At 45.6% G+C, this 26,571-nt stretch overlaps 1 protein-coding gene across 1 annotated transcript in view; it reads right to left on the bottom strand.

The window, feature by feature from the left end:
• The window catches only part of srrm3 (serine/arginine repetitive matrix 3), a gene marked incomplete at both ends in the record, with an annotated part of 34,808 nt that extends 11,992 nt beyond the window's left edge, over positions 1-22,816 (bottom strand). The window contains 8 exons of the mRNA XM_079283960.1: positions 938-1,045; positions 1,553-1,603; positions 1,842-1,877; positions 4,013-4,081; positions 4,597-4,677; positions 5,138-5,239; positions 11,934-12,035; positions 22,512-22,816. Of these exons, the coding sequence (XP_079140086.1) occupies positions 938-1,045; positions 1,553-1,603; positions 1,842-1,877; positions 4,013-4,081; positions 4,597-4,677; positions 5,138-5,239; positions 11,934-12,035; positions 22,512-22,816 (854 nt within the window). The remainder of the gene's footprint in view (positions 1-937; positions 1,046-1,552; positions 1,604-1,841; positions 1,878-4,012; positions 4,082-4,596; positions 4,678-5,137; positions 5,240-11,933; positions 12,036-22,511) is intronic.
• Between the last annotated feature and the right edge of the window lie 3,755 nt (positions 22,817-26,571).

The following is a 26,571-nucleotide window of genomic DNA, read 5'->3' on the forward strand; positions in this document are numbered from 1 at the left end:
AAAAAAGATTTTCAATGTCATGGCTGACTATTTAGCTGATTGCAGCAATGTGGATGTGATGCCAGATGCTCCAGAACGAGCCACAGTGAGACACGCAATAACAACCAGAAAGTATGAAGCAGAAGGTAAAGAAAAAGGTTTAATTTCTCCGTAGATACTTTCCAGAATGACTTTAATAACAATCTGAGCCCGTCAGTGGCAAAAACACCGGTGAGGAGCTGCCCCGAGCGGCTTCATTACAGCTTGTTATCTTGCAGCGTTCTCTCGCAATACTGGACCAATTTCAAAAATCGTTGGCCCCATTAGTCACTTCGATGAGAAAACAAAATACCAGTGTTGCCTTTTAAAGGGAAATTCTTCAAACTTTGACAACGCTGGTTGAACGTGACATACTACTTCATAAAATAAATACTCTTCCCTGTCCTTGGCTTGCTTAGAGAAAGAATAACTTGTATTCGGAGTAGAAATCTAATTAACTGCCCCATTGCACTCTTATTTGCTCGAAAAATAATTGGAAAAAATGCCCAATGCTGTTTAACATGTCACAGCAAAAAACAAAACAAACAAATAATAAGATAGGATGTCAGCTGCAACCATAACGCTACATCCAAGACCGGAAACCCAGACATTTCACTAACTTCACGATTTGGAAAATTCAGCTTTTTAAAAAGAAAAATAAGACGCCCCATGCTCCATGAAATGACAAACGGTGCCACCAGTACAGAGTGATACCACAGCTATTTAATGGGGCTTATTATAAGAGGCCCACCGGCATCCTAATATGTCTCCACAGGGCCGAGAGTAAGAGAGAGAGAGAGAGACAGTCACCAGGGCAACAGCTCGACGGGCAGAGGAGCAATACCAGTGTGTGTGACGAGACAAAGCCGAAGTGTTCATGCGAGTGTGTGTGCGTGTGTGCGTGTGTCGAGGAGTCTACCTGGCGGGAGATTTGGAGGTGCTCCGTGTGGAGGACAGGGAGGCGCTACGGGAGCTACAGCAGCTGCCTTGACGCTGTGAACTCCTACTGGGGGTCTCACCGGGGGACCTGATGGATGACGACCAATGGACGCACACGTGCACCACACACACACACACACACGCATACATGAACATACATAAAGCCATGTGTATGTACGCAGACATCACGGGGGGGGGGGGGACACACACGTGCCACAGCGAGCTCAAGGCGGGATGCGCAACGTGTGGCACGGGAATGGTGTAGGACTCATGACGCTTGGGAGATGCGCCCTGTGCTTCACAGCATGGCCATTTGCATTCTCTGCGAGTCCGAGCTGGAGATAATGGGTGTAAAATACCAATATAAATGGATGAGAGGCCGAACGTGATTCCAATTGGACCCGCTGTTGGGGACAGAGACTGTGTGCTTCACTGTGTGCAGAGGACAAACCGTGCTTATTCTTACACATTGAACGGTGTGTGTGTGTGCACATCAGCTGTTACTGATAACCAATGTGAGACAAGCAGACCTGGAGGTCTTTCAGCTCAACATTAACACGTAAGTGGCATTAGAGTGATTCTATGTGCGTCTCACCTCTTTTTCTGTTTGTTCTTGTCTTTGTGTTTGTTCTTTGGGCTGCCCGATCTAAAAACAAATGTGATACGTGAGACAATGAGGCCGTGCACTTTGAAGCATGGGAGACACGCATTCACACCCTTTGTAAAAAAAAAAAGAAAAAAAAGGAAACTCAGCGTACCACTCACCCATATGGATTGCATTGTCTTTTGAACAATCAGTAGGCAGAAATGACAATAACACACACCGTACACATATTATGTATGTTGTAATGTATTGTGTTTTTTATGTCTGGTTCCATACACACCTGTGTCTCCTCTTTTTCCTGGAGCCAGAAGCAGATCTATAAAAGAGAAGAAGAAAAAAAGTCCCACAATCATCATATTGATTAACTGAAAAAATAAATATTCAGTATGATACAAGTGTGCAGCGGGGGCCTGTTCCAACAAGCAGGTGCACTGAGTAATCGGGTGAACCTTCCCAGAAAAAAAGAAAAAGGTATTTTTAAATCCACGTTCCAGATTTGACGTGGTTCTGGGAATTACTAAACTCGCTTCTTGAAATAAATTCTAGGACATCGGAGGCGGTATTTTGGACAACTGCTGGAGGTTGAAGCCAAAATCTATTCTGTGCTGTGTGCCACATTCATATTTACTTTTTTTTAAATATATATGTATTTAAAAAAAATAACACCTCCAAAGAATATTGAAACTATATGTTAAGTCTCTAAAGGTGTGAAAGCTTGCCAAGCAGTCGAGACTCATTTAGAGTGTAGGTACAGCTAATTACTCATGCAACACATTCAAAGACAAATGTGCACCGACGTATGAATTAAAACGGCATTCTCGACATTACAAACAGACACATGTTCGAGTTGCCTTGAACGGCAGGAGGATTGTGTATTTTATAAATGAACGGAATATTTCAGCACGTGTTCCAGCCCTCTGCATCCAGCGCATACGTATGCAGAGGTGTGCACAGGTGCGCTCTCACGTCAGGCCCTCCCAGCTGGTATTCTACAGGTGGTGGGTGTCACGCTTGGTTTATATTTATCGCCGGTCGTAGAAGATGCTGCTCCCTGTGAGGCAGCAGGACCAATACACAGAGGTTCAGTTTCCCTCTGACCCCGTGTCAGAGCGGACAGTAACGACCGGGAGACCGGCCGTTCCTCAGCGCTCAACTGACACATCACCTCCATATCACTTTCTCCCTTGTTGCAGTTTCCATGGTGATAAGTGAGAGTCGCTGCAATGCACACCTACAAGGATGCAGTGGAGTGGGAGGCAGTGGCGGCTCAAAGTGTGTTGATTCACTGTAAGGGGAGTAATACAGCTGTCACAGTATGTGTGACTCAGAGCTGTGTGGCCCCCGGTAGCGGCCTCCCAGTTTGGTACATGTGAGATATATGAAGGGCATCAAAATAGTCAAAAGCCTTATGATGTCAAAGTGAGTTGTGTTTGACAAACAAGCAGCGGTATATAGGAAGGTTTAGCTCCTCCCATAATGTGACACCTTAAAAAGGAGACCAGCGAGGAGGCTACTCTCATAGAGGAACTCTCCATCCTGCCCCCCCCCCTCTCTCCTCAACATCGATACATTATTCATATACCAACAGTACCTGCATTGCAGAGCTGCTTTGGTGTGAGGGGGAATGGGGGAGGAGAGAGGGCGGGTGGTGCCCGGATGTGTGTGGATGGATGAGAGCTGGGAAACAAGAGCGGGGCAGTGCAGCAATGCTCAGCAATTTGCTGAGAGGCTAATTTTTCGTGTGCTTTGTGCCCCCCCCCCCCCACCTCCCCACCATACAGGCCGGGTTATTAGAGCAACGTGTTTAGCCCCGCTCCCCCTCCCCAAAGTGGGGGGCACTCTACGATTGCTCATTGTCGTTATGATGTCCCGAGGCGTCTCACAAGTGTCGGTTGATGAGCTCTGGCTCTTTACTCTCTTCTTCGTTTGTTTCCTGTCACTCTCACTTTCTTCTTCACTTCCTTTTCATTTAGTCTCTGCTCCTTTCAGCCTTTCTCTCGCTTGAATCGTGTCTTTCTTCCTTTCTTTCTTCCCCTTCCTTTTTCTTCTTCGTCTTTCCTACTTTCCTTTTTCACTTCCATTTTCTTCCAATCTTTTCGTCTTTCCTCTTTTCCCGTCTTTTTTCATTTCCTTTATCCTTTTCTTCTTGACTTTTTCTTGCCATCTTCCCTTCCTTTTTATTCTTTTAGTCTTTCCTCCTTCCCTTTCTCTTTCCTTCTTTTCATTCTTCCTTTACTACATTCTTTCCATTTTACATATTTATTTCAGTTTTTCCTCCTTTTCTCGTTCTTCCTATGTTTTAGTGTTTCCTCCTTCCCTTCCCTTTTCTTCTTGTCTTTCTTTCACAGCCATCACTGTGAAGGCAACAGTTGATAAACCCTTGAAAAGTCACATTCTTTCTTGTGATGACATGTCAGTGATGACACTCACACACAGCCTGTACACACTCACCTGTCTCGCTTGTGTTTCTTCCCACTCTTTTTCTTCTTGTCTCTGTGAGTGGGTGAGGAGCTGCCAAACCTTTTGGTGGAGAGAGGGGGAGAAGTTGCACGCAATGACAAAAATGCAAAATGAGTCTCAGATCGCTGCTGACTTCTGTCTTCTCGCTCATCATTGTTACGATACATCACACGCTAGGGGGGGGGGGGGCTGTCAGTGAAGGTGACATCCTATAGTAGCTCAGCTGATTTTTCACTGTTTGTCCCCCGTGCCATTCACCCATCTGCCTCTCTCTTCTTATTCTTTCTTCCCTTTTGCATCAATGTAGCATTTCCTTCTCTCTCAGTCTCTCTCCGTTTCCTTTTTGACCTTTTCTAAAGAGCATGGAGGATGTGACTATGCTTTGCGAATGACTCCCTACTACCCCCCCCCCCCCCAATTTCAGTATCTGATGGCTCTTTAGCAACATTCACACTCAAATAATTGGCATTCCACTTCTTGTAACCACAGTGCAATTATTCTGCCAAGGAGGCAGGGAAAAAAAGAAAAAGCAGATAAATCGACCCACTTCATCAGTGGAAGCCGTTCCCACTCACCGACTCCTTCGGCGGCCAGATTTCTTCTTCTTCCTTTTCTTCGGACGAGGGGATGGAGAGCTGCTCGATTTCCTCTTCACTCTGATTGAGGCGGAGAGAGATCGAAGCGGGATCCAGAGTGAGAGAGGCAGGAATAATTTGCAGGTGATTGTGAGAATCATCATTTTCAGAATTTCTGATCATAATTATTTGCTGCCGTGCAAGTTGATAAGTGTCTATTTCCTCATTTCCTTGATCATTCTGCGATAACATTAGCATACAATGTAAACTGGGAACCACATCGGGGAAATGACTGCTGGTTTTTTTGTTTTGTTCCCTGTGGTGATGAGTGTTTAGGTATATGCTGTTACTGGAGTGTTGCAAGAGAAGAAGATGATTTGAATTGGTATATGTTGAGATCAGTTTCATGTTTATGGATATCATCTTAGGAAAACACCCAGAGGCCATGTGAAGGAGATAATAGGTGGCTGATTTAATTCCCCACTTGAGGGGTCGGAGCTGGTCAACACCACATGTGGTGTGTTTCAGCATGTGCTTTTACCGGTTGTCACTGTGGTAATGATGGTCATAGTCTCCGTCTTCGTAGCCAACCGCTTCAGGGTTCCCTTCATACTCGTCAGGCTGATAGTGGAGGTGGTTGACCCTGAAAACACAAGAGTCAAGTATCATTAATGTGGAGGGCGTGTGTGTGTGTGTGTGTGTGTGTGTGTGTGTGTGAGTGTGTGTGTGTGTGTGTGTGTGTGAGAGAGAGAGAGAGAGAGTATTGTGACTAAAGAGGAGTAACTGTGGATCAAGGCAAACTCTATTTCCAAACAATTTTCATGAGAGACTTTGCGGTGAAATAGTCTACAGCCATGCTAGCAGCTCTGTGAGGCTTACATGAGCACAGCTGTGTTTTGAGCTAAATGCTAACAACAGCATGCTAACATGCTCACAATGACAAAGGTAACATGCAAACGTTTAACAGATATAATGTTCACCATATTAGTTTGTGTTAGCATGCTAAACCGTTGCCCCGTCGACTCTGCTGTTGATATTTTAGAGTTTAAAAGAAGTAACTTTCATAACAACAGAGAGCCATAAGAAACAACAACATTGAAACATATTCCTTTGATTCCTTTTTTAAAAAGCATTGTGCGCATGAATCCTCCTGAGACATTCTACAGTTGAAAACAGTTGACTTGTAAGTGCACTCTTTTGGACATGTAATGGAGCAGGGCTGCCTATAAGAGGGGAAAAAGGACAGAAATAATCACATTCATTCTAAATACAAGCAATAATCACCAAATTACATTTTTGACCAAAATATTCATCATTACTATTTAAAACAACACAAATAAACATTGTTATCCTCCCCTCTATTTGTATGCAACCATTACAAAAGATAAATTGCTAGTGGTTGGCAACATGACCTGAAAAATGTACTGATACAAACTAACTATCAGCTCATTTGTAAAGCCCCCCCCCCCCCCCACACTGCAGCTCATGAATGCACCTCGCATGTCACTTAACTTTGGGTGCAATCAACTGAAAACAAAAAGTGTGACGCTCGCACACTAAACTCTTTCTGGGACTGTAGTTTTTACTGACATTTTGTAATCTCGTCTCACCCCAGCAGTGAGAATATCATCATCTCTCTCACTCTTGCAGCTCAGCTTGAGGGATTCATATCTTCCAACTTGTTCCGCACTCACACTGTATTGTAAATACAGACAGATGGCGGCAACCTCCTCCCTAATCCCCCCCCCCCCCCCCTCTCTCTTATGTGGCCTTATGTAGCTTTGACCTTGCAGGCTTCCTGTGGGCTGAAGAAATAGATAAAGAACACACGCCACACTGGTTATTTGTTTCCCCCATGCAGTCATATCTGTCTGACCTCGTCACGTCGCAGTGTTGTTACAAACCCAGCAGGTCATGCTCTGGGCTTTCTGGTACTTTTTACACAGAGATGTAGCATTTACAGTGGCAGAAGGTAGTTATGACGGACTGCAGTGCATGCTACTAGTTAAGAAGTGCATGCACACACACACACACACACACACACACACACACACACAGACAACCCATTAGGTGTATATATTCATATATATATATATTCATATATATATATATATATATATATATATATATTCATATATAATATTCATATATATATGAATATATATATATGAATATATATATTTATATATATATATATATATATATATATATATATATATATATATATATATATATATATATATTATATATATATATATATATATATATTCATATATATATTCATATATATGTTGGATTGTACAGTCAAATGAGTGACTTAGGCTATTGTATTGTGAAAGTAGAGCGGTCAAAGAGCTACAATACGGTAATAACATAAGAAGTTATTCATTTGATTGAATAGATTTTTTCAAATGAATTGTAATTTTCATAGTTTATGGAGAATAAGCATATCAATTTGTTCAGGAGTACGACTGCATTTGTCTAAAAAGAAAGAAAAGAAAACCATGATGAGATGGGGACGAGGAAAATATATAGAAAATGGCACCACTTGGGATGGAACTATGAAACACCATATATTGTTAAGCAAGATCATCTTCACAAATCTTCACACCCTTTTTATTATTATAGTAAAAGGTATCAAGCAAAAAGCTAATGTTAGGCTATATACGAACTACATGCATGAGCTTGAGTATTAGTACACAAGGAGGAGTTAGCGTGATGATGTTTAGTCGTCTCATTGAGCCACTTGTTGGTAACTCCCTTTTTTAAGACACTTAAAAGCTTTGAAAGGAACGAGAGGGATATCAACTGTCAAATTTGATATCACAGATCAAAACATGAAAATGTCTGAAGCTTGTGTTAACCACAGAAACACATTGACCTCGAGACGAGGGAACCGGAAGTGCAACAATGCTGAATCATTGACTGGTATATGATATATACGGAGGCCCCTGAGCGTATGGGAGTATATATGCAGAGGTGTTTTGGATCAGAGTGATGAAGACAGAGACATAACCTCGAGGACTGACCATGCAGCCTCAATTAGTAAGAGAGAGATGAAAACAGGCAGGAGTAATGAGATGAAGAGAACAAAGTGACACGCGGGAAGAAGTTTGTCAAAGCAAAGGCTAGTGCATCTCCACTACGGATCTCACACACACACACGTGGGGTTCACCAGAGCTCATTCTACATGAGATCAAGAGAGGCGGGCTGCTGTGGCTGGTGGTGCAAAGTCTCTGGAAGGAGACTGTGTGGAGGATTTGAACAGGGCACAGGCCTGATGGGTGGTTGGGAGGAGATGAGGCAACAAAGCCCTTCATTTGCTGAGCACCGCCGGGCACAGCAGGGATGTCAAGCACAGGCGAAATAACCTCACTTCACTATCACGGCGCTTTCTCACACTCACACACACACACACACACACACACACACACTGAAACACCCGCTCCGATTAATAAACTTGCATTGCAAAAATCCTGTTAATTTGAACTTCAGCAACAGAAAACAACAGTCTCAGAGAAGTAAACAACTGCAGGCAGTGTGTGTGTGTGTGTGTGTGTGACACAGTTCACACGAGAGAAGGACTTTGAATTGTTGAACAAAGTTGCTGATTAAGTTTGAAACTGTGAGTCAATACAGACAAGAGATGACCTTATATATATATATATATATATATATATATATATATATATATATATATATATACACACAGCTGTCTGTGGCACTCGTTTAATCACAGAGAAAAGAGAGGACATCGAACTTTTGAATATAGAAGAGACACACACACACACACACACACACACACACACACACACACACACACACTCAAGAGTTATCCACTAAATCCCTTTAAGCTGTATTTTAGTGCAGCTGTTCAAATGAGAGGAGCTGTTTTAAAGAAGCAGCAGTGAGTGATGTGTGGACTTTCTTTGCCCTGGGTTTTACACACAGGCTATGATGCTGGACCCTCTGATAGGTGGAGGTTGTACCTGCAGCCTGAGAGGAAGACTGCAGACAATTCTCTGGGCTTAATATACTGCATGATATTTGTTTTTACTGTTAGGATAAGTGAGTGGCTCTGGCCCTAATGGCGCCCCGGTGAGGAGAGAGGCTCCCCGATTCAGCCACTGTCCCTGGACCTGGACCACGGCCAAGGCCCTCCTCAGGGCTGCAGCACAGCGCAGTGCAGCCCATCCATATCCCACGCTCGGACAGCCACTCTGCCCGGATAGAGAGTTATAGTTTGTTATTCTGGGAGGAGGTGGGTGGAGGTCGGATTGATTGCTCCTCAGCGATGAGGGTGGGGGGCAAATCTGGTAGCTCCTGTAGCAGCTTCACGGCGCTCATATTGAGATGAGGTGCTGACTGGGCTGGAGGTTTAAGCTGCGCTGGTCAATTCTGTGATCTTGGGGGGGGGGGGACCTTGATGTTCTGGCTGCAACAGTCGAACGCTAGATCCATTTTCTTCTTGAACAATTCTGTTTACTAATGAAGAAACGTCGGTCTCGGGCGATAGCCAGACCCAGGGTCAGCTTCCCCCATTGATCCCACTCGGTTACTGAACGGCTCCGAGAAGCTCTACTTCTCTGCATCCCTCCTCTCGCCCCTTCTCCTCACATCCATTCTGCAGGAAATCAATGTGGGACATCGGTAAACAGAGTTATGAGCGAGCTCATCCTGCTGGCTGTTTACTGCTAGTGTGTAAGAGTATTACGCTACCGGGGGCCTATAGCCTGTCAATAGTAATGGCCTCTGTGGAAAAGACAGCACCTGAATCAAACCACGCAGCTGAGCAGAGTCAAACCGACTGAAGGCAGCAGTATATTAGAGGCCGTGTTGGCCGTGTTGGGAATGTCATTAACCGCGCACGTATTTGTATCATAAACCAAAGTAAAAATGAATGGATTGGATCTGGTGCGAGAAAAATAGTCAGAGGATCACCAAAGTTATTACCATTCGTCCTGAAGGGGACATGAATGTGTGCACACAATTTCAGGGTAAAAATCTGAGGATCCCCAAAACTCTGGAAACCACGAATGTCAGTACAAATTTACGTGGCAACTAATCAGACAGATGTTTCACTAAAAACCTCATGGTGGAGCAGTCAATTTCATCCTCAAAGGACTGACAATGTAGAATATTTAATGGCAATCCATCCAATAGTTGTTGAGCAACCTGCGTACGTCTGTATCAGATGAGTTGGGAGTGAGACCGGCTCGCGTTAAGACATTCCAGCCTGGATCAAAGTGGTGGCCAGGCATCCATTAGCGTCGCTATTACTGTGGCCCATGAACAAACCAGGAGCTTAGCTTTCAGAGACCTAGAGAGCAGTGAAACAACCTCGCCACGAGTGTGAGATGAGATCACCAGCATCATATCCGTGCATACTGTTGGCTGTTTAACACGGTCACTTGGGCCCTTGAGGGCCCTAGTTAACTGATGTGACGGTCCCCTGCCATATTACCTATTAATGCAGGGGGTTGGTTGACAGTGAGTATCAGGGGGCCTATAGCACCGTTTTACCCCGAGGCCGATCCACCGGTTGATCAAGGCATGGTACCCAAAATGCTTCAGGGGAGTAGGCACTTCACAAATAACGTCACATTGGTGGGCAGAGGGACGTGGTTTACTTCAGAAAGAATTGCCTGTGTGTGTGTGTGTGTGTGTGTGTGGAGGGCCTGGGGGAGTGTTGAGTATGAGGGGGAGTGGGGGAGGATAACAACCCTGCAAATTACAACCTTCAATTTTCCACATCAAGGCCTTTCTGGGGATGGAAAGTTGCAGCACTTGTGTGCAAAGCTCTGAAATCCCAAATTGACGAGTCTGAGGAGCGCCCTTGAGAGCGAACCAACGCGAAAAGCAAAAACAAACACAAGCTTTCTGTGTCTTCGTCGTCGACTTTCCCTGGGCCCCAAATGATTAAATTAAGGTTATTACATTCGTCCTGCGGCGCATCGCCGTCCTCTACAGCTCCCTCCTCATTTCAGCGTGGTCTGGTTGAATGTCAGACACCGGCTGAGGTGCAGAGGAGGGAGAGTCATTAGTCTAGTCTGTGAGACGGGAAGCATCGGCGTCATCACCAGTCATTAGTTCACAGACAGCGGGTCACGTTGCCGCCACCACACCGCCTCTCTCCATCACTCACAGATACATGATGGACTCACTCAGGAGGGCCACCCCGCCTACATCCCGCTGCTGCTGCTGCTGTTTCTCATGTTTTTTCCGAAGCAGTGGCCTCCGTGAGTCTGCGCGTCCGTCCAGCGATCTGGACGGAGACCGCACACGCAGTCATTCATTTATTGGTTCCTTTAATTCCATGTATGCTGGAGACACTCTCCATACCGCACCGTGCTCAGAGCTAGAGCGAGGCTTAGCGCCAAGCAAATTGACAATTATCGTGCCAATCTTCGCCTCGATGGCTTCCAGCAGAGTTTAGAATAGACTTTAAAATGCTCCTGATTACTTTCAAAGCATCGGGGTTCAACCATTCCCTGTGTATCCAGGGAGGCATAATCACGACTCAAATGAAATTGTCTTGCACCTTTGTAATTACGGACCGTATTCTATTGGAACCCACCGCCTGAAGACATTATCAGGCAGGCCATTTCTCATAACCTCAATTTCTGCTTGTACAGTGTTTGATGTTTATGGATGTTTGGTTTCATTCGATTCATTTACTGTAATTGATTAATGACCTGTCACCTGCTTGACACAATTTACGTACCACCACTTCTTCTCATCTCAGTCATAACAAACAAAAGACACCGACGTCATACACACAATACTACAATCAGCATAATTCACTCTTTACTACTGTATCTATTCTGTCCATCAACGATATACTGTAATTGTCCAAACAGCCGTTTAGAAATCAAGCGCTCCTTGTGACTCATAGTCATTAGATTCAGTCTTCTTGGCTCTTTCTTGTCTGTACCGTGCGGTACAGGAACAGCTAGTTGCCAAACGTTCCACGGTGCAGAAGTGACGGAGTGTAAACATGGACGAGTAGATAGTTTTATTATGTGCAGTGCCACATACAGCGTGACTGATGTTGCGGGTTATTTTTACTTCATGATCCTCACGAAGCTTGACACTTCAAACAAACTGCATTTTCCTCTGGGCCTCCCTCCTCCCATTGCATGTGCAACCTTCGACTTCTAAAGAAAACCGTGGCATATGGTGAGTTCCTGACTTGAATTGCATTGTATTGTCACCTCCTGTTCTGTTCCTACTATTGATTTCCACTCTGCTTTTTTTTCTTTTTTCGGAGGTGGGGCTCAAAGACACATCATGTTTCATCAGCTGCAAACATTACTACCGATGAGCGGTAACTTACACTGGTTGTGTGTGTGAGCCCTCTCTGGTGATGACGCCCTCCTTGTCCATCAGCATTTGTCTGAATGTGCTCACTTTCTGTCGAATCTCTTCTTCTGTGTACCTGCGGATGGACATGAAGACACAGCAGTTAGTGGAGGCATACTCACGCGATGAACATACTGAAGCGGCAGCTTTTTAACAGCAGCTTTGAATGCAGCGGGGGGGACGCTGGCCGAGCCGACGGTCATCCGTCACAACCGCCAGATGCCCGAGTCCGACAAATGGCAAACGCCGTCATCTATGCCAAAACAGACAAACAGCCGAGGGATGTATATTCTGATGACTCACTGTCAACCTCTCAGGACCCCGGCGGGTTCCGTTGCTCAGGCCCTGGACTGCATGTCGTGATGTATTCTGTAAGCAAAGCGCTGAGTTGAGAGTAACTTTGGGGCAGATGTGAGGAGCTTTCAGCAAGCTGACAGACAGGAAACTGCAGATTGCTGCAGCGGGAAAGCAATTACTGTCTGTGGCACGCTGTAGATTTATATTTGGGAATATCTGGGTTTTTTTCTTCATTTATTTCAGATGCATTGCGTCAGTCAGTGGGCGCAACAAAAGAAGCATCAAAACGATGCTTTCATTTCATTGTGGTATCATTTGGTGCAGTAGATAATGAATGAATCAAACTCTCCCCAAATATTCCATACATACAGCTTCAGGCTCCTGTCCTCCCAGTTTGTGAATAACACAAGTAGCCTCTGACCACAGGCCCGCCACTGACAGCTCTGTGAGGGGGTGGGTCTCAGTAATAATTCATCCATCCTGTCTGAACAAGCGCGGTAGCTGCTGTCCTTTGCCGTTCTACAGACTCTCAAGGGGGAGTTACGCATGTCTTGTGGACTGACAAGTACAAGTGACAAGTACACCGAGCCGAACTCCTGGTGCATTCAAACCATCTCCACATTCTGCTCCGGCTGTGGTAATGGGATGTAATGAGCTACACAGGCAGAGAAACACGCAGTGAGAGGAGGAGGGGGGGGGGGGGGGGGGGGGGGGGGGGTGTTAATGAGGCTGTGAAAGTGTAGCCAGACATCACAGAGTTAGACTGACTGGAAGCCTCGGCCATTTATAATAGACCGTGCTGTTCGTATTAGGTGTTCGTTTAGGTGTTCGTGGAGGTAATAGCGCCTCCATTTCATTGTCGTAGTTGTTGTTTTTTATGTTCATATATATACTTTTCGATCTATATTTATATTTGTACATAGTAGTTAAATGTTCATGGTGACCTCTGTTCTACTTTGTTGTCCTTATTTTTAGTTTATTTGTATATTCTGTGTACGTACGAGTCAACTTCCTTGTTCGCGTATGCGCATACATGGCCAATGAAGCTGATTCAGATTCTGATCAGAATCAGCTTCCAGAATCAACATCCATGAGTACACAGCAAACAAGAAGTGCTGCAGTTTGTTTTCCTGTTTAAGGTGATAGCATGTGATATGTCAGCTCCACTTACAATGAAGGTGCAGGGGAGCTGTCCATCACTGTGCTGGAACACGGGCTCTTACTTGGCAACAGATTCTCTCTCAGCTGGGGCTCATGGCAGGACCAATTCTATAAACTGGATCGTAAATGAACCGGGGTGTCATTTCAGCGTGGAAATGGCATTAGTCTGAGGAGTGTTTGCTGTTCTCACATTAAATATAGCAGTCGACACCGTGCATTCTGAGTTTGGTGCTATCAGCGCTTTGGCAGTGCGGAGAATAAGATTAGGAGCAGTGCGAGGGACTGAAATAGCTGGAAGATAGCCCAACGGACAAGAAGCAAGCCGGTGTGACAGCACCATTCAGGTCCTGCTGTACGGCAATCTCTCAGCCCGGCAGCCGCCAACTCAGCACAATGGAGGCCGCAAACACACACACACTTTAAATTCATGGCTTTCCGTGCACACCGCAGGAGCCGTCGGCGCACATTAGCTGCTTCCTGAACAACTCCACAGCAGTCCGAGCGATGCTCTCAGCTGTCTGTTGTGTCTCGAGGAAAGGTGTGCGATAGGTAAAGAGGGTGAGAGGGCTCAGGGAGGACACTGGCTGAATCCGCTCTGCTCTAACAGACGATTCGGATGTCGGGCTTTCTCCTTCACATTGTGCTGATGATGGTGAGGATTTTACAGTCTTTATCCCTATTGGCACTCCAGCTAAAGCAAGAAAAAGAGGGGTCAGAGCTTGTGGAGCTAAAGCTTCTGTTGACACATGCCATACCGAATTTCCTCCTCTTCTCTCTCTTCATTGAATTGCTCCATTCTGAGCTTCTGCACAGCTTCGCGGCATGGAGCGCAGCGAAGTCGGGTTTTTTTGTTGATCCGTCTAGCTCGCTAACCGAAGCCAGAGAGCGCAGGCCCAGCAGTGGTGATGCTTCAACAATGAGACTGGGGTTTACGGGTAAGAGCCTGGAGAACCCCCCCCCCCCCCCCCCCACGGCACCTGAGTGTCTGCAGGAAGCTGGTGAACGGTGAGTCGCCTGCAGAGATAAAAAAAAATCGATGGACAAAAGAAGTCTGAGAAAAGTCTTTCTTGCGTGATTGCCAAACTTTTGAGCAGCATTAAAGTGAAGTTAGGCCAAAATCCACGGTGAGCTCTGAATCAAGCTGTGTAAATTGGCCACATACTGGATGTTTGTCAGTCGCTATTAGGATGAGCACACTGGAACAACTCTGCACATCTCATTAGCACTTCTTGCAGCTGTAAAGGTAGCTGCTTTCTGCCGAACACACCATCTGCTGTACCGCGACAGTGCACAGAAGGGGCTGATTGGATCGGTCACTCTCAGCAAGGCCGGGTAACACTGAATTCAAAATGAAGACAAAAAAAACATGTTGCATGTTTTCATTTGTGTCTGTGAGGTGGGATGTTCAGAGTTAGCCAAGCAGAGCCCAAATGAAGGCCATTTAGCCCAGACCCACCGCCCACAGCATGCAAAGTCAAGCGGAGAGAGAGACAGGGGACATCGATCAGAGTGACGGGCTCCCCGCCACCCTAGCCAAGACAAATCACCACGATTAAAGAACTTGATTGGAGTAATTAGACAGCTCCGAGCACCCACAGATCCCCCCCCCCCCCCCCCCCCCATTAACTTCCGATCCCGGGAAAATGAATAGTTGTGGCCCAGAGACCATCCTTACGTTGATGGTGGTTGACCATCGAGTTGATGCGTGGGTTTGTGTGTGCGCATACTCCTTCTGACTGCCAGCGATGTTCCGCGCTTGATGTCTGAACGAGAAGAACCTTTTTTTTTTCTTTCTCACAAGTCGTCCCCAGGCGCTGCTGTGCGCCCGTGAAGCTCTGCAGCCATCAATCCCGCTGCAAAGAGCGCAGAGGCAAAGTGATGCCAATGTAGTTAGCGAGATTGAATGGCGCTGGGAACATGGGGAGGCAAGCCCGAACACCCACACGTTGCTATTTCAGGGGCAGAATTAAAACAACCCACTGATCCACAGTGAAGAGAAGTGGAGAGGCTTCTCAATTGATGCTCTCTCCAGACATATAGATGTTCTGGTCAGATAACAGGTACTAGAAAGACCAGACAGAACGAGGAGCAACAAAAGAGTTCTCTCACTACATAAAGCTGCCCTTTTCACCTCCCCCACAGTATAAGCAGATCAATGGTGGGAGCGCCACAATCTGCCACTGCCTCTCTTTCTGATTGCTCATCTTCTCGAACAACAGAATTTATAGCTCTTTTGTCGTGCACGAACCTACTATATTGGCTTGGGACCTCCCCCGGTGACAATGTATGAAATGGGTCATTCTCCCCGAGATTCTTTCCCTCCAATTTTCAGTCTTATAGGACACAGGCTTATCGCCTTATGACACAGGCTTTGGCTTGCAGGAAAACCTCCATTGGAGCAGAGATATTCATTTGCTCTGGCCTTAGAGCAGGGGTGTCAAACTCATTTTCACTCTGGGGCCACATCAGCATCACGGTCGCCCTCAAAGGGCCGGTTGTAAATGTAACCACTCCTAACATATTTAGTTTAGTTTCCCGGGATATCTGTGACTTCCACAACACGTACTAAGCAGAAATAGAGGTTATTTTTTCCATGGTTAATGGCGGACAGTTGAACGGCTTTCAGGGCGATAAGCCCCGCCCCCTCTCCAACGCGTCCAGTGCGAATGAACACAAATAGCCCCCGGTGAGACCAGCGGCGCGAATGGCTCAACTCAAAGTTTTTTTATACTCAAACATCTCCGCTCGATGTGAACTTTGAATTGGAACAGTACTTGGGCTGAGACTGATGACGTTTCACAAGTCCACGAGTTTACAAGTGCAGAGAAGTACGCATGTTGAGAAAGGCACGATCACTTGTTGGAAATCCTCTTTATGGGCTGTTGCATCTCCTGTCCACCTGTTGTGATAGTTTTAATGTCGGCACACAGACAACATGCTATCTCATCACTTCGACTTTCTATCTCATAATTTCGACCATGGGGATATTTTTATTTTCACATCTAACTTTTAATTTTTGTAAAAAAAATAATAATAATAAAAATATATATATTTTTATTTTTTTTTTTTTTTGCTGGCGGATTCGCGGGCCACATAAAATGACGTGGCGGGCCGGATGCGGCCCGCGGGCCGTATGTTTGACACCCCTGCCTTAGAGGCTCTGAGAGCAGCTCTCTCTTAATAAGATCCAGCCTACGCACATCTCTTGCAATTCAGAAAGTGTCACTGCAGATGTTATTAAAGCAATTCCACAGCAGTAGCAGCCAAAATGCAGCAATTTAGCACCCGACTCCCTTTTCTTCCTGTCTCAATTTACCGTGGACTCTTTTGTCTTCACATTAATTTGCTTGTGTGACATTAAGCACATGTAAAAAACACAAATTCAGAAACGCATCATTGTTCATCATTTTCTAATACACACATCAGGGGACGACTCTTCTGGTTGTAATAATAAGTTGTATAGAAGTCTATAAGAAAATGACGACAAAGCAGGGTATGCTTTAGGGCGGGGCTACCATGTGATTGACAGGTCTCTACCACGGCGTCTTAGAACTTTAACCCTTTCACAGTGTGTTTTCAGTGCAGTTTTTGGTCGCCTAAAATTGTCTTATTCAGCCTTCCGTTGTACTTTGCTTCCACCCTCTCGTGCCACTTCTGGTTGCAAAAAACAAAGAAGTTGGCAGCAGTCAAAATCCAAAAAGGCAAGAACGAAAATGTCAAACTCGAGGTGACGTCACAGTAACTATGTCCACTTCTTATATACAGTTTATCTACAGTCAAACTAACACACACACTTTCATGCATGCATTAAAAAGACCTACACTGGACTGGACTGGACTACACGGACACACACTGTGTGTGTGTCCGTGTGTGCATGCGTTGCACAGATGCGTGTATGGGGTTCATGTGTTTAAAGGGAGCCCCACGTAGCCTGGCAATTAGAGTGAGTGAGGCCCTGTGAAGAGAGCTCATTAGAGAGCTGCAAAAAGGCGACGACACAACGGGAGTTCAAATCATGCACCAACCTTATGCCTCAATCAGTGTGGAAAAACACCACTGAAACAGAATGGGGACCCTTGCATGCAAAGCGGCACTTGAGCTGTGTTATCGTATCGTGGCCGACCTTGCTTATCGTCACTGAGCATTCGTTGAGATGTTCAGTTCATGCAGTGTGTTCTGATGGAAGGACGGCAGGAGGTTGTTGACGGTGCTTCAGTTCTATACCGTACCATCTCCTCCAAGAGCCACTCTAACAGATCAAATGTATAGGCCCTACAGCGTATCTAACACACATAAAAGGGCAATGTTCCCTGCAGCGGCAGAGCACTCAGAAGACTCGGGGGATGTTGCCAGGCCTTGGATCGCTAAATGAACAGACTGCTTTAATTGCTCAGCCCATCTAATTGGCTCCCGGGGTGAGGCCATCATTCATGGCAGACTATTTATCATGGTCTTATCTCTGGAGAAGGGCATGGCCAGTTTTGGTGGGGGAGCTGTGTGTAAAGGGAGGAGGGGGTTGTCTGCCATGCTGTCAGAGTTAGAGCAGGAGGCAGGCTCCCAACCTGCCCCCCGGCCTAATCCTTCACACAGGCCTCAGTCAGGACGGGGACTCGGGGGGTGATGCGTTGTCTGAGCCTGCTGGCTTCCATCCACAACAAATGAAAACAGACCCCAGCCACCATTTTAATTGTGTCTCATGCCTGGCATTGCTCTGCCTCTCTATCCCAGTGTTTCATCCCCCGCTCTATCCCATCATCCTGCACACATGCACTCAAGCGCTCTCATTTAAAGAGGACCATTAGAAATTGGAGGGGCGCGGGGAGCTGCACCGAGCCAAGCTGGCAGATGAGGCTCTCCTTTTATTGTTGCTTAACGAGATGACTCGAGTCCGTCCAGAGCTTTAACACTCACAAGCTGAGGGGTCGCCGTCTGACAAGTGTGTGGGGCTGGTCAGCGCGGGTGTCTGGTCTCCTTGTGTTCAGTCATCATTTGCCGAGCTGCTGCCTGCCACTACACTGTTCCACAAGATGGCTCTTTTACATCGCTCTCAAACCGGGAGCGACTACGCCCGTACTCCAAGGACATTGACAGATGGCCGCAGTTCCCCCCCACTTCTTTTTCTTTTTGGGAAGTCCGGTGGTTCCGTTCCAGCTCTCAATCTGTCGTAGCTCCACCATTACCCCTGTCTTCACAAGACCCCACTGTCTGACAAGCACAGTCACGCTCAGGGGGAGGAGGGACGGGTGGAAGAATTAGTTGAAGAGAAGTCTAATCCATCCTTCTCAGAGTGCATTTTATTTAATTCATCTCTGTACTCAAAGATGATGATTAAAACAGAAAGACATTTGAAAAACGCCGGCCCCACATACTGGCATTCCAGTGTGAGCCGGCCACCTCTCGTATCTAGCCTTGACCCCCCGCTCATCTCACTCATTGGCTTGCCCTGCATTCAATTAAATCACCCTCCCCTAATATATAAAGGATTAGCCGGCTTCCTACAAATGACAAACGTGATGTGAATAAAATGTCATGAGGTATTACTGGGAAAGTGAATTTTCTCCGCACCGACACAGGATCACAGAGCTCGTCATTAATTACAGACTCAGCTAGCCTGGAGTTTGCCTGGGAGATGTGGTTATTGAAGCAGCAGTATGTGTGTGTGTGTGTGTGTGTGTGTGTGTGTGTGTGTGTGTGTGTGTGTGTGTGTGTGTGTGTGTGTGTGTGTGGAGTAGCCTGAGAGAAGCCTTCAGATTGTGGATTAGGGCCAACTACAGTCATTACAATTTGCATGGGCCTTGGCGTTAGCACACACTGAGCTCTTCCTAAACTTCGTGCTGGAGGACACACATCATGCTAATGTACAGTGGCGGCTGGTGGAACATGTTCTAGGTAGGGCCATCCTATCAATTTCAGCAAACATCCCAGTATGATTTAATGCAAAAAAAATGTAAGTATCAAACACGCATTATTACTTGGCAGTTAAATATTTAACATGTATTCCAACACGAAAACAATCAGTAAATAACACTTATATAATATAATATAACATGTTCATTTATTGAGATGCCCCTATGGACCTTGTCATAGGAGGTAAAGATCAGGAGAAGTAAACATGAAGTGTAATTATGAATACTGATGTTAAATTAAGCTATGATGAGTTTTCACTGTTAATTTAACATCTCTATTACATGTTGATGCCTCCATGACCAAGTTAAGCAGATGAGACTGAGGACAACTATGTAGAAGAAAAGATGTTCACTTTGTCTAATATGTAGCTTGACAGAGTTCTCATGTGTGTCCTGGTGTTCTCATGTTTCCTTACCTCCTCATCCCTCACTCCCGTAACTGTCCATGCTGGATCCGTCCCCGTTGTTTTAAAAAGCTAAATAAATTATTAGCATGATGTCATCCAGCTAGCCAAACCTGTCTGGTGTACAGCTAGTACAGAAGCTTCATGTACTGCTTCCCTTTCCCGCGAGTCTGCTGTCTGATTGTGAGGTCAGGCTGATCTGATATCAGCTCTTTGGCTGCAGAATCTCCGCCAAAGTTCTCCTCTCAAACGGGTCTTGGAGGAGGAGTGCTCGCGCTGGCGCGGGCGCCTGTAGAGACTTCTCCTGACGAGAACGCGCAGCGAGGGGCCTGATCGTTCTGGCCCCAAGCTGAATCTATTTGAGGGCGCTGATTGGCTAAATTCTATGTCACTCATTTATATCTTGAATCAGCAATTGGCTAAACTGCTTCATAGACCCGTCTCTTTTGGGCCAAAACGATCAGGCCCCCCAAGCTGCGCGTTCTCAGAGTGTCGTGCACACAGACAGAGAGCACGAGCAGAGAGCACACAGGCAGAGAGCACGAGCAGGAAAAGCATAGATTTTGCGCAGATATCATATTTTACACACATTACTGGGTACATTCCATAGTTCAAAAACACAAATATTGACAATTTGTATAATTTATGATTATTATCATTTTATTTTTTTTGTGTGGCTCATGGTGGCCCATGGCCCTCTATTGACCAGCCGCCACTGCTAATGAAACAGGCTACGCTGGGTTGGCCCGTGTCTCTATGGAACCTCCCTAATAACCACTACTTGGAGTATGAGGCCAGCATTACAGAAGTTCAAGAGTTGGCTTTTTGCAGCAACAGCAAGGCTGAGTAATGCTGCATATGTGACATAAACAAGATTGTGAAGCAGAAATGGCTGCCGCTGATGTATGAATCTCCATGTAGCTTCATGTTTGAATCCAGGTGGCAAAAAGAAGTCTGATTGTGTAGAAGTCTATGAGAGAATGACCCTACACCTTGATTTATTACCTCATTATTATTACCTCCAATACAGCATGATGTTAATGTTGTAAATTTATCCCATTCAGAGTGAAATACTTCAGGGATTGGCTGTCTTGTGATTGAAAGTTTGCTACCACAACCTTTAAGGTCTGAACTTTAAACCTTTCACAGTGTTTTTAGATCATGAAAGTTAATTGTAACCTTTTTGGTCGCATAAAAATGTTGTTCTCAGCTCCACCCTCTTGTGTCACTTCTGGTTGCAAAAGAACAAAATGGCGACGGCCAAAATGGCAAACTCGAGGCTTCGAAACTGTCGTCTACAAACCAATGTGTGTCGTCACTACTTTGTCCACTTCTTACATACATGGTTGTGACCTGGATGTCTTTGGATATAGAGATGTGCGGTTGCATGGTCCAGATGTGTGGTGCGGATAGCAGTCTTGTGTTCAGCTCTTCTTTCTTCTTCAGCAAACTGGAGCCACTAGAAGAGTGACAAGGGCGTGGTCCTTCACCGGCTTTGCTGATTGTGAACATTGCCAATTATGTTAAATGGGGCAACTGACCAAGCAGGACTTGTTTCTTTTTCTACTTCTTCCTAAAATTGGGATAAAATTGACTTTTGGCAGGTTCCAGATTTTGAATATAATGTTCTGGTGTGGCGTGTGAGCTCAGCGCCCCTACAGTTACACAGCTGTCGATTGTATTGAATTGTAAAGAAAAGATAAACAACTGTTTCACTGGAAGCGCTAATGTCACTTGACATCAGATCCCCATTGTGACCGGAGTGCTAAGTCGCTTGGTTGATTTTTGTGCTCAAAACATATTGGGCTTCCTGCAAGAAAGTTTTCATATTCTTATAATACATTTATTTTTTCTCTGTGAGGCTCAGTGCAAGTGCTCCGAGTCAGATTCATTTAAATCTCTTAACTGCACAAACTGGTCATCAAGTGCTCGTTTCAACTCGATGAGATTTGATCATTACCATAATCGATGGCCCCCAAATTGCTACGTATGACTAACTGTTCCGCTCCGTTTGTGGGCAAGCCTATTCGCAAATATGTCACAAAGATTAAAAAGACATACTTCGCACTCTGAGTCCCGCTGTTGGATATCAGCAGACGAAAACATAACAGCATTCGTCATGTTGGAGGACTTTCAATAATTGGAACTTATGAACGCCATGCCATCAGTGTTGTACTGCGACAGAGATAATGAAGGAAGGGTTTGGTGTGAGTGGGGAGCTGGTCAATATAGCAGAGAGAAGATTATACAGCAGGTGACGTTACAGAAAGCTACATAAAGACCCTGAGACTGCTGTCGGAGTGAGAGCACAACGACTGAAGTTTATGATTATTATGTTAAAAATTATGTTTATTTCAGTTGGTGTCGGTATATCATTCAAACTCCAATTTAATTCAGATGAAGGCGTAATAATTCTTACCTAAAACAACTAATGTATCTATTTCCAATATCCACTCTCTTAGGAGTTGGTACCAAAACACAGAGCTGACTCTTCAGCTGCTAAATGCTCCACTATGTCCACCAGCTGGTTGCTGACTGTGTCTGTCTGCTGCTGGTGCTGAGCAGGTCTGTTTGTTTGTTTTTTTAGAACTATTCTGCTGAAAACAAATACTGAAAATGACACTATGAGAGCAGAGAGAGAGTTTAAATTTACATACAAGACAGCTAAACGAGCTGAAGCTCCATAAAGCCGAGGGGAGCTGCAGATTTAGGAGATATCACTACACATCATCATTTGTTACATTATAAAAATAACAATGAGGCCCATGGCATTCATGTACTTACCCCTGCTCCTCCATCATCTCCTGGAGCTCCATACATTTCAGCTCTACCCTCCTCTTCCTCTCGTGGTCCAGAATCTCCCTGTGTGGCTTTTTCACCAGGACTGGCTCTGCTTTGGGCTCCTCTTCCTCCTCCTCCTCCTCTTCCTCCGTACGTGGCTGTCCCTCCTCGGTTTTCGCTTGCAGCACTGCGGTCGGCGTCGGCCCACCTGATCCGGCGGCTGTTCCTGCTCCCGCTCCGGGGGCCGCGGGCTGGGCCATCCCGTTTGCGCCATCCTTAGGAGACGGCACCCTCGCCGCATCGTACATGGTTACTGAACTCTGTGGAGACACAGACGATGGAGAGGAACGGTCAGACGAGCACCAGGTAGATTATGGCAGTTTCATTTTATGTCGATAATTTAGAGTCCAATCTTTCCAAGAAACTCTCATCTGGGAGGATTTTCAATGTATTACTGATTTCTATGCACTGTTAATGGTGCTGAGAGTGAATAACTCTTCTTCACATGGCATACATTCAGTAAAATATTGTATAAAATTAAGATTTGTTTCACTGTGAAGACTGCGTGGGGCCCCCTGAAGCCCCCTTTATGGCTGCTGAACCCCTGAAACCACAGAGCTGCACACTGATAACCCAAAATAAATACATTTTTATAATTTGCTGTATTATTCATTTTTAAATATTGCAGTTACAGTCATAACCGGAACCAGACAACACACACAGCATCATTAAGAGAGAAATGGCGAAGCAAATGAAGTTGTTTGTGGGGTGAAAAGTCCGTTGAACAAACAAATGTGCAAATTGACAAAGATCCAGATGAACCTGAACTAAAATCAAAAAGGAAACTTGTGACGTCTTTGGAGGAAAAGCATCTTTGAGCTCGATGAACAATGATACTGCAAAGCATGCAGAACATACTCATTTTCATCATCAAGCTGACAGCTGCAAACTATTTTATCGACTCAAAATATAAGGTGACTAAAAATGGCAACCACTGTTAACAGTTAGTGTTGAGCACTGCGGTCACGCTCACATGTGTTGGGATGGCGAGTGAGCAGCAGACTGAGCTGAGATGTTAATACCTCCGACAGGCTGCAGCGTTTCTGCCTGAACTGAGCAGCACGAACACTCTTCATACCGTACACACACGCACTTTCAGTACATGTAGACATGCATCGCCAGCGACAGCGACCTCATCTTCATGATCCAACAGCCTAAAGGCAGGTTAGGGGGGAGAGAGTGATGGAGGATAAGAGTGGAGGACACTGAGCAGCTTAAGGACACAGAGACTGGGAGAAATCTGGAGCAGCAAAACAGGTGACAGGGAGGAATGTGGGAAGTATTGATGGAACTTTTGCATCAACACTGAATGCATTCTTTGTTTTTGACTCGCTCGACCTTTGCGTTTCTGTCTCCTGTACTAATAAAAGGATGAGGTTGTCATTTCGGTGAAAAAAAGCAAAAAAAGCAAGGTTGTCTGGTACAAGTGCTGCATGGACTGATTAAGATAGATTGTCCCGTTAGGGCCACTGTAGAACATGCAGGAGGAGAAGAAGGCCTTCGCGTACCCACGAGGCTCGGCTGCTTGGCACTCGGCCCTCTCCCTCCGCAACTAATGGCTTCATTTTTCACCGAGCAGCCAAAAAAAGCCCGGCCGAGGCACTTCATCACTGTCACACATAAAAAAAACGGAGGCGCGGAGACGGGATGACGCTGAGGCTGGATGGACGGACCTCTAGATCTTATCGGTCGCATCTCATCCCGACTCGTTTCGCCCTCATCACAGAGAGTGCTGTGAGAGACGCGTCCACTCTATCTTAACCGGTTCTGGAAGTCTTTGACTGGTTTATGGCGATGTGCTTGTTTTCGAAATGCCGCGCGCTGGGAAACGAGCCGCGGATGTGCGCGCGGGCGACGCGGCTCTCGGCTGACAGAACAGGTGGCGGGACAGCAGGATGCCCCATCGCTGAATCTATTACACACAAAATCAGCACTTGATATTCAAAGACAGCCATCTCTCATCTGCACACCCTCGCCACAAAAACAAGTGTGTCGAATATTCTAGCTCCGACTTCAAGATGACATTCAGGTCGACAGAGAAGGCCCTCTGTATGAGGTTGGATGGATGTCAATTAAAATTACCTTGTTTTCCGCTAATTGAAATGTCAGAACAGAGACAATGCTTCCTGACGTCCACTTTTCTTTTTAATTGAACCAGGTTTAGTGGCTGTGAAAGCTTGAGCTGGACTGCTCAGGTCTGGATCTTCCAGCCAGAGGGGAGTACCGCAGCTGATCCCCTTTGTCCTCGACATCAAGCCTCGGCCGCCGGGGCGCTCAAATCGCACACGTTTTTCTCCGCATGCATCCGAGAAGCTCGTTTGAAATTCAGCCGCAGTGAGTTTAAATGAAGCGAGGATATCATCTGAAAAATCTGCGAGCAGTCTCAGGGTCTTTATGTCGGGGGGGGGGGGGGGGGGGGGTCGGACCCTCCCATCTCAAATGAAATTCTCCACAAAGCCAGATGTGAGAGTCAAAAGCTGCGTCTGTGTTAAACCGTGCTGTAAATATCGAGCCATCTCATGATACTAATGCATCATTCCGCAGTCACTCATTGTGTTCCCAAGAGAGGGGCGCGGAAAAATCAGTTCCCTTTCAAATTAAGACGTCTAAATCATTTAATTGCGCAGTGAAAAATAGGAGGAAAAAAAAGAATCTGAGCAGAAAGGGAGACTTGTCAGTGAGCTGATAAGGCCGCGGAGCACACAATGTATTGTGTGCGAGTCCTCTGCAGGGACTGCAGGTTATCTGGAGCTACTGTAATAATGGCGGCACCAACCTCTTCGGCTGTGATTGCGAGGGCGTACAAGACTGTCACTTCCCAACAATCACTGCTTGTAATTAGTCATTATGCTAAGTGAAGTCGTTAAGCCGCAAAGTGTCAGCATTTCAAATCCCGAGGAGATAATGTGCACTTGAACATTCAATATTGTATTTTTTGGAGCAGGGACGCTGATTGCTCTGAAACATAAGAGCCATTAGCTCATGCCTTCTCTCCATCGAGTGAAAGAAGACGGCTCCTGTTCTTAACCCCGGCCCATGGTTTGTTGACCGGATGCTCTCTGCTGTGCCAACACAGCAGAGAGCAAACCTCACACAACAATTTCCGTGCAAGCATCATGATCTGTTAATGCCTCTGGTAGCCCACGGCAGACTCATCTGATATACAGTGGGTGGATCGGACACTTAAAGCTCATTCACCATGGCCAGACAGTGAAAAAAGAAATCTTTGTCTCAACAGTGTAATTATGGTGATTTTGTTATTATTATTTTTTTCCCACTGCGGATTGTATCTGAAAACATTATTAAAAAGGTGCAAATTACATTGTTTGTACTATACTCTACAGCTCCTGAGAGCTGCAATCTATCTGTATATTTAATGGGTGGATTACCAGTTAACTGCCTGCATCATTAGAAGATAATTCACACAAGGAATTGACCTCCCAAAGAAAGAAGATCAATGATTTTCTGTTTGTAGACATCATTTATTCAGTCACCCACCACACCACCGGGAGGTCCAGACAGAAGACAATGAAAATAAGGAACAACACTGTTCCTGTGAAGCCGTGTAAGTCTTTATTCACTGTTACGATTATTAAAAAGCAAAAGCAGCATGCGTATACATTGAGTATACCTTCAGCAGCTAGCGTAGCATTGAAATGCTCTGCTAATCTTAGCCCAACAGGTTTTTACATAGAAACATAACATTTTAGAAACGCACATCTCCTTCCTAACCAGCATCACTGTTGTTATTTTGATGTTCTATGGATTAGAGCCAGTCGGGACCTGGTCAGAGCTGGCCAATGCTACGCTATGATCGGCCAGTCTGCGTTCGAGAGGCGATTTTGCAATTTGGTACTGTAAGTTCTTCATGAATTCCATCTGAGCTGGTATAGAATGTGCATCTCGGTCTTTACACAGCATGTTTTCTGTATCTGAATATATGAACATAGTGCATATTTAGTTTTTTTTATATGGCAAATCTACACAGCAGGACTGTTTCAGT

Source organism: Melanostigma gelatinosum (genome assembly GCF_949748355.1).
Source record: "Melanostigma gelatinosum genome assembly, chromosome: 14".
NCBI lineage: Eukaryota > Metazoa > Chordata > Actinopteri > Perciformes > Zoarcidae > Melanostigma > Melanostigma gelatinosum.